Source organism: Rhagoletis zephyria, unplaced genomic scaffold, assembly GCF_001687245.7.
Source record: "Rhagoletis zephyria isolate East Lansing unplaced genomic scaffold, Rhagoletis_zephyria_1.1 Rzeph_scaffold_08529, whole genome shotgun sequence".
Classification (NCBI taxonomy): domain Eukaryota; kingdom Metazoa; phylum Arthropoda; class Insecta; order Diptera; family Tephritidae; genus Rhagoletis; species Rhagoletis zephyria.
The window spans coordinates 14,045-23,060 of record NW_016165609.1 but is presented as its reverse complement, the minus strand read 5'-3'; the positions used below and the strand labels follow the sequence as shown (position 1 = coordinate 23,060).

General features: G+C 33.9%; 1 protein-coding gene across 1 annotated transcript in view; it reads left to right on the top strand.

The window, feature by feature from the left end:
- Positions 1–9,016, top strand: part of LOC108375115 (transient receptor potential cation channel trpm-like) — a 22,681-nt gene that overhangs the window by 2,735 nt on the left and 10,930 nt on the right. The window contains exons 3-6 of the mRNA XM_017631205.1: positions 1,319–1,525; positions 1,712–2,075; positions 2,433–2,618; positions 7,205–7,342. Coding sequence (XP_017486694.1) covers positions 1,319–1,525; positions 1,712–2,075; positions 2,433–2,618; positions 7,205–7,342 — 895 coding nt within the window. The remainder of the gene's footprint in view (positions 1–1,318; positions 1,526–1,711; positions 2,076–2,432; positions 2,619–7,204; positions 7,343–9,016) is intronic.

Below are 9,016 nucleotides of genomic sequence, written 5' to 3'. Positions count from 1 at the left end.
TATTTTTTTCTTTTGTTTATTTAATGTTGATATATTTTTTATAAAAATCCAGCTCTTTACCTAACCAGCTCCACATAAATCCACATTTCAAACTTATGAAAATTCAACAAACTGTAACATTTGCACCCGAAAATTTTAGATTTTTTATTCAGAGTTTTTAGAAAAAGTTTAGGTATGCTCGACAATTTCGTTTGTTTAAGAGAAAATGCCTAGCACCATCAGCAAAAAGGAAAATATTGAAAATCAACGCGTTTTTCTAGCGTCTTGAAATATGCATTTTAACCTACTAAAATTTAATGAGCATACCTAAAAATTTTCTAAAAATTCAGAATAAAAAGTTTAAAATGTTCGGGTGCAAATATTAAAATTCGTCGAATTTTCATAATTTTTTTACGAAGTTTGAAATGTGGGTTTATGTGGCGCTGGTTCGGTAAGGTGCAAAACTTTTATAAAAAAAAAATACAAACATTAAATAAACAAAAGAAAAATAGGTAAACTAGTCAAAATATCACTGGACTTAATCAGCTGACCACAAGTGTATATACAGTGGCGGGCAAGCAAATAGGGGGACGTAATTTTAACAAGTTTCTTTCTAATTTTCTTTCGTATACCTTTTTTTCATTAAACNCTTGCGCAATTTTTCCATAAAAAATCCATGTTTTGAGCATACTGTGTATGAATCGGTTCATTGCCAAAGGGAATAAGTCAGCATTTTTCCGATATGGCAACTTTGATGCAGTTCCACAAAGCTCCTTAACTCCATCAAAATGGTCATATATAAAGAAACCAATTCATATTGAAGATAATGTACAACACCGTCAGCTAAAAAAACTATTAAAAATCAACGGTATTTGTAGCCACTGGAAATTTTTACTATTTACACACTAGAATTTAATGGGCTGTAAAACTGCATACCTAAAATTTCTGAATAAAAAGTTTGAAATTTAAGTGAACATTTTTTGAATTTTCATTATTTTTTGTAAAAGGCTTGAGGTGCGTATTTATATGCAGTTTATTATATAATGAGATAGACTTATAAAAAAAAAACTAAACTAAAAAGCCATCTCCAAAATTTTTAAAATACATTTTAATTTACATCAGAGTGAGTTCTAATACCATGTAGAATAGCACCGCTATCTTAAAACTTTTCTTATCAAGATCTGGAAATCAAGTTGAACTTTAACAATGTTTTTGGGAATCGCTTTCGTCAATTTTTTTTTATTAAATGCAATTTTGATTCGGTAATTAAAAACGCTTCAACTACTTCCAGTTTTTACTATTTTATAAAATTTTTCAACTCTTTGTTTTCTTTTTCCAGAGTATCGAATTTCGTCTGCGCAAAATGGAAGAATCTTCGGAGCAAATACTTTCGCACTTGGCGGTCATACATCGTTTCATGTCGATGCATATGCTTGATGGAGGCGATTTGCACGCATCGAATATGAATCTCGGCGGAGATTTACAGCGTGTACGCACCGTGTCGATGTCTGATAATGAGACACTGATGCCAACACCGAATTTACAGGTGGGTATACCATAATAAATTGAAGAAATCAATATATGTATTTTCTTTGTCAACACACTACTTTTTGCGTTTAAAATGCTGAATTTAATTGCTACTACAAATGCAACTACAATAATGTTTAAAATAATTTGCGTTTCTTAATATTTACATAATTTTCTTTGCCTCTCACCCAATTCCTACATAAAGGTCAACAACCGTCGTCGCTTTAATCGTTCGCTCACAGAAGTGCGCCCGGATGCGTACATTTTCGATGAAGGCACCCATTTCGAGGTGGTGCCAGTACCTGAAGAGCCAGACGATCTGCCGCTGAGCGAGCATGTGAGCCGCAAAATATCCATGCAATCCGAATCTGACTCGGACATTTACCTACCGATGTCACAACGCCCGTCCACATGTGAGACTGTAAAGCGTACGCCATACGTCACAGTGCGGCAGGACACTGGCGCCAGCACTGAGAGCAAAGATACTTTAACACCACTGGGTGCCGATGATGAACACACGCTGGTCGGAGAGAATTCGGATGAGACTGGTCAGGATTTAAATTTCGAAGGTAAATACCTTATTAAACATCTAAACACCGGCATGTCGTTCCAACATACGGTGCGTAGGCCACGTAAATGACATCCAACAGCGCATCAAGCACCAGTCAAAAAATCAACTAATCACATACTCCCACCAACCAATCAATCGACAAAGAAAAAACAAACATTGAACAACCTGTAGTTGGCGTTGGTTGAAAATACAAAAAAAAAAAAAAACATACAAAAATATAACACACTATATTGCAGTTGTTGTCCACTGCAAAATGCAAATCAACAGAGGTAAACACTAATTGTTTATGTTGTTGCTTTTTCTTCTTCTTTTTTGTTTGTTCGATATCACAAAAAAAAAAATAAATACCGCTTAGCTGCCAAGCGTCGTGCACTGCGCCAACGCACCGTATCGCTGTGTCGTCGCAACTCTGAAGCGTGCTCCATCATAGCTGCCGATATTAACCGCTCACGCATAAGTCTGAATCAGTTGCCGTTGTCACGCCGGCAAATGAGTCTTACACAATCTGAGCCAGATAGTGACAAGGAGGCGATTGGAGGGGGTGCGTACATACAAATTCATACACATACACTTAGAATCATATGAAAGACAAAAAAAAGTGGTTTAAAAATATTCATGCTTCGCCAACCTTAATCCACTAATACCATTATGTTCCATCCCACCCCCACCACTATCTGCATCCCACCTGCACCCATCCTCCATATCAGCATTCCGCCACAGCACAGATCGGCACCGAAAGCTGCTTGTGTAGCAACAATGCAATTTAAATTGAATGTTGTGGCATGCTGTTAGCCTAGCAAGAAAATATAATTAAATTTTCACCTCCATATCCTAACAATTTCCCATACACAACCAGCTAATGCTCCTCACACATTGCCAATGTCATTTCCAATATTGCTATTTCACTCGACAACAGACACTTGCTCACCTATTTGGGGTGCGTGTATGTGTGTGTATTATGTCGTAACCAATCTTATCCTATTATACACTATATTTTCCTATTCCTTCCCATCAATAACAACCATTGCTCATCCAAAGATTAGTACAAACCGTCATTATCGATGCAAAGGTTCCATCTGACAAATTTTATTATACAGTGTCAGAAGTTAATAAATCTTGATGTTTTTGAATTTTCTAAATTAAAAAAAAAAACCGAATTTTCCAAAAAAGTACCAAATAGAGCTTTCGAATTGATGATGACGATACAATTCTATGATTTCGTTTAGATATATTCGGCTTTATCGTGGATTCCGTGTGAACATATATTCCCAAAAACTATAAAGCAAGAAACAGTGATAATTTTCCAAAATTTTTCCCCTGTTCAATTATGGGAACTATTTATTAACATGGAATTGGCGATAAGGTTGATCATTTTCAATACAGGGTGTTTTTTCATTAGAGTAAGAATTTAAAAATTTATGGAAGAATGTAAATACCGGAGACCGTCCCGAGCAGGCATTTTATATCCAAAAACAGAAAAATTAACCAACTGAATGGCTTTTATTATTTTATTATGTTTACTTTTTTATGCAAAAATTATTCCTGCTAGTTGTCTGATATTATTTAAGTAGAAAATACCCCAAAACTCTTGTGTTTTAGGTTTTAGGCAATCATATAAAGCAAAGTTAGTATTTAAATGTACTTTCCAATCTGAAAAACCACAAATGATCCCAAAAAATCCGGAGTAAAACGCGGTAAATCACAAAAGGTCCCGAAAAATCAGAAAAAGTCCCCAAAAAATCTCGCAATGTTTCGAGAAAAATCCTTAAATAGTTGCGAAAACCTGCAAAATATGAAATATAACCAAACTTTTAAGCAAATACATACAGTGGTCAAAATAATTATTTCTACAGTGATTTATTTTATAATATTCGCAATGTTTTTCATTTTTTTTTTTTGCTAATTTTTCAGGAAAATATAGTTCATATTCTAACAAAAGCCATATAAATTAAATTTTCAAACTTTTTACAAAACTTAAAAAAATTCAAACAATTTTTTTCTCTAGGGTGTTGTAACTTTTGACACACATAATGCTTGAACAAATATAGAAAACGCTCTACAACATTGAGAAAAAAAATCTCAAAAATCATCGCTAATTTTCAGCATCTTGAAACGTGCATTTTATTAAACTGCATACTAAAAATTCTGAATTTTGAATTTTCATGAAAATTTTTTTAATTTTCGAAATTTTTGTAAAAAGTTTAAAAATTTTATATACATACATATATGCTTTTTGTTAGAATATGAACTATGTTTTCGTGAAGAATTAACTAAAAAAAAAAATACGAAAAGCATTGCGAATATTGTAAAATAAATCACTGTACGAATAATTATTTTGAGCGCTGCACATAAACAGTTGGTCCACAAAAACCTATTGTTTAAAATAAAATGCGAATTTGGCGTACCGGGTCGAAAAATCCGGCAAAAAAGACAAAAAACTCCAAAATGTTCAGAAAAACCGCATGAGGTCGCGAGAAATAAAACACAAAATCTCCTGAAGCGTTTTAACAAAACCCTAAACCGTTCCGAAATACTCCCTAGAAAAAAGAACGTTGCATTTCAACACTGAACAAACTGATTTATGTGCTCATTAGGAACAATATTCCTAAAAGATACATCGAAGGCAGGTCGAACGACACCGTCCTTCACACGATCTTGAAGTCGATAGAGGAAAGCTTTTTTGCATAAAAGCTTTATACAATCTCTAAATCGATGGTGCTTTTAATATTGACCTTCCGGGTGTAATCGTCAAATACTTAGTTAAGCCGCACCAAAAAAAGCTTATATACCGCTAACTCTGCGACAGAACTGCCGCGGCAAGGTAGTGCTAAGATCCCGTGTAGGACTAACATCGATGTGTCACATGGTGCTGTCCTCTCACAACTTCTTTGTATTGCGGCTATAAACGACCGAACTTGTTCTTGTCTTGTCTTGTTCATTAGAAGTACGGATATCCCACGCCACTCTTGCCTCAAAACGAGGCGTTTACTTGGCGCTTTCCGACAGATTCTTACGCTTGGTTTTCGAAAGAAAGAAGAAAAAGTAAAGAAAGCATATGTGGCTCTAAACTGCTGCATGTGATCAATTGGAAAAAGATAGGGCTTCTGTCCTGGCTCTATGAAATCATAGTTGAACATATAATGGATCCCTCATATGGTGACGTATAAAATGAAAGATCGCCCTGTTAATAAAGCTCTCATTGAAATCAGTTAGGCTCCTGGAACCATCTCTACCTCACTGACTCAAGACCTGGACACTCACAAGCCCTCTCTGGTGCCAGCTCACAGTGATATGTTAGAAAACTGCGCGGAGTATGAGCACTCTCTAGTCGGTCTCACCAAGAAAAGAGAGGGTGAGAGTATTATTGTCTACATATGCAATTCGTGCCAGCTCAATGAACGCTCAGCGAAAAACAGGATAAGGTCTTTCTAGCCGAGGGTGGACCAAAGCCGCAATTCTTGATTATGGTGGGTGTATTGATTGGGCACTGCCGGATTGTTATTCATGCAATCAGAATATATAAATATCACTCCGGATGCTCATTTTCCCAGCTGTTTAGAGGACAGAAACCGAGTTCAAATCATCTGAATACTTCATTATCTCAATACTTCTACCCGGTTCTTACAAAAAAACTTCGGTTTAAACACGTTGAATCACACTTTTTAAACAGCCCGTAAAAGCATTGCGGGACCTACACTTCTGCCTGTGAAACTTCGTTTTTAGCACGCTGTAAATACGGACTCACCGTTGGTGTCCGGACAACTTTTGTTTTTCTCTCAAAACACTTTTACCTTAACTTAAGAGTTATAGTCCAATACTAAGATCGGTTTTTGGGGCTTTCACTGTATATTACCTAAGCTAATAGAAGCCGTTCGACAATGCCACTTCTACCTTTTGATTCCACAATATAAATATATCTTTTATTTAAAATCTCCAGTTTTCTTCCCCACAAAAATCTCGTACATATATCCTTTTCACTCTGAAAAAACACCCTTAACTGTAGTATAGTGCTTATCGTAACTATACGACACTATTTACTTTCATATTACTTAATTTGAATTTTTTTTTTTTAAGTACAGTTCATTGTATATATCCACGAAAGTTTCCCCTTTATCATTTGATTGACGCTGTAACCGCGTAAACTATTTTGGCCGAGTCCAACAAAACACGCCAGTCGTATCACTCTTTTTATAATGAATTTTTCAACAAACGTTTGGTTATGCAGTTTCATAGCCCACTCAATTGTCTCTCGGTTTCTTTCATACAAAGTATGTTTAAAAAAAGAAAATTGCCAAAAATCAAATGTAATTTGTAGCCTCTTCAACCTTCATTTTATTATACTAAAATTGAAAAAGCTATGAAACTTTGTAGACTTATTTTGAATTTTTGTTAAAGAATGAACTACAGTGACGAACAAAAGTATTGGAACAAAGAATATTTCGCAAGTTATTATTACGTTGTTATTATTTTCTTCGATACAAAAAAAAAAACAAAAAAAAAATGTATGTCGAATATGCTCTGTGTGGAAGAAACTACGTGAAAATATTTGCTAAACATCGATGCGATTTTTAGCAACTTAAAACTTGCTTTTTGTTATACTAAAATTGCACGGGCTATGCATACTTAGAACTTTTATAAAAAAATCTGAGTTGCAAATTAGTATGCAAATAAGTTTTACACAAAGTTTAGAGATTTAATTTTTATGTTTTTTTTTTTTTGTTGTAGTATGAACTATAGTTTTATAAAAAATAGTGAAAAGAAAGTAGATTAAAAAACGATGGATACATTGGGCCAATACCTTTGTTCGTCGCTGTACATTTTTATAAAACAAAAATTTATTAAACAATAAAAATTTTGTGGGTATGGTATAGTAAAGATAGGCACTATATATTAAATATAATAAATTAGTTACACAGGTACTCATATAAATTTGATGTAATTAAATTTCTGGTTTGTACATTTTTTTTTACTTATTTATTTTTTATTTTCTTTTCCGTTATTCTCTCACCCATCTAAACACCAAACTCCGGCTTTGCTTGTTATTGTAAAATGTGTACATTTTTCTTGTCGCCCTCTCTCTCTCTCTCCCTCTCTCTCTCTTTGTCTATCATTCGATATGCCTTTTAGGAAAATCAGTATTGCATGCGAAATCCGGCAGAAATGTACTTTTGAAACTTCATACCGAATACACTTCGATAACGGATGAATTGGAGAGTGTATGCCATTTGATTGCATCGCCGACGGTTTCGTTGCCCAGCAATAAAGGTTAGTATTTTATTGTTGTATATGTTTGTATACTTGTATGAGTATTTTATAAGCTAATCAAGTACATACATATGTATGTTTGTACATAGTGTATTGTTGGAGCATACTTGTATGGTGAGTTAATTACATGACAAGTAATTAAAAATAATAATCTAATCCATATGCACACATTAACATTTAACATTGTCATCGATTTTAAAACTATCTGGGGTGGTTAATGTGATTTTTAACAATAATTTAATTAACTGAAAGCACAACATTGTAGGCGTTTTTGTGTTATTGTACCAAATTTAATTGGATTCGATTTAATAAATGCGTAATAATAAATAACAGTTAGTATCGTTACGCTGACACTCTTATAATCAAACGTGTACTACATAACGACGCAGTCAATACTGATTTTTGTAGGGAATTACTATTGAGGTGATATGTACATATGTATTTCAGAGTGGCGCTCTCAAGATACTATTTGTATATGTAATCAACGATGGCAAATAGAATAAAAGGCCTTGATTCAGATCTCTTGTTTTATTACTCCACTGTATGGCTAAAGGTGGTGCGCTTCCACTCGCTAGACTCAAGCTTCGAACACTATGCTGCTTAAAACAATGAAATCCTTACTTAGTCAATAGTGATTGAACAGAGTGTCGGAGGGAAGAGGTATGTAGAAACCAGAGGCACATAAATTGTGTGCGAAGACGTTGAGATACTGGCAGATAGCAATGCATACCGAATATTATGACAGAAGAGACACTTTCATTCACTTGAACAGCCATCGGAGGAGTTATTTATTTCGAAAAAATTGTGAAAATGAAGGGCATACTTTGATTACCTTAGTATTTTTGTGTTTTCTATTTATCAAACAACATGAACAATGTTATTTTTTTAATCACTCAAATAGGCACGGTGACTTTAACACTGGGAATGCACTAGATAATACCAACAAACTATTTAACACTTTAACTATTGGATACTGCATCTCTAATGCCAATGTATGGAAAATAGCCTGGTCCGTATGGTTGTTGTACGCATTTTAGATAATTCAAGAATATCTCACTTATTACTACTTTAATTAATTAATCCCCAAATCGACAAATGCATTTAAATATATATACAGCTACTTCCAAAATTGAGCGTGCGGCTTTTTTTTTGTTAATATTCGCAATGTGTTACATGCTAATAATTTTCACTTATTTTTGTATTAAAGTATGGCTTTTTCAGAAATTTTTTTTTATACGAAAAAAATTCCTACGCAGCCAGCAAAAAAATTCAAGGTGAATTTTTAGACATCTGAAACTTGCACATTATTATACTAAAATTTAATGGGCTATAAAACTGCATACCTGAATTCTTTTTAGAAATTCGTATTAAAAAGTTCGCGATTTTGCTGAAGCTTTGCAAAATTTTTCTTAATTTTTGTACACAGTATCATTCTTGGATTTAAATGGGTTTTGCTAAAACATATGCCATATTTTAAAATTTATTCAAAATTTGCAGAAATCAGTATTAAATCTTTAGGAGTCATTAAAGTGAAAGTTTTCGCCGGCGTAAACCCACCATTTTCCTTTCAAGATATGCAAGTCGTGTTTCAAGATATGCAAGTCGAGTCATGATTATTTATGTTATGCATTAAAATTGATTCCCCATTTTGATATTTTCTAAACTCAATTGTAA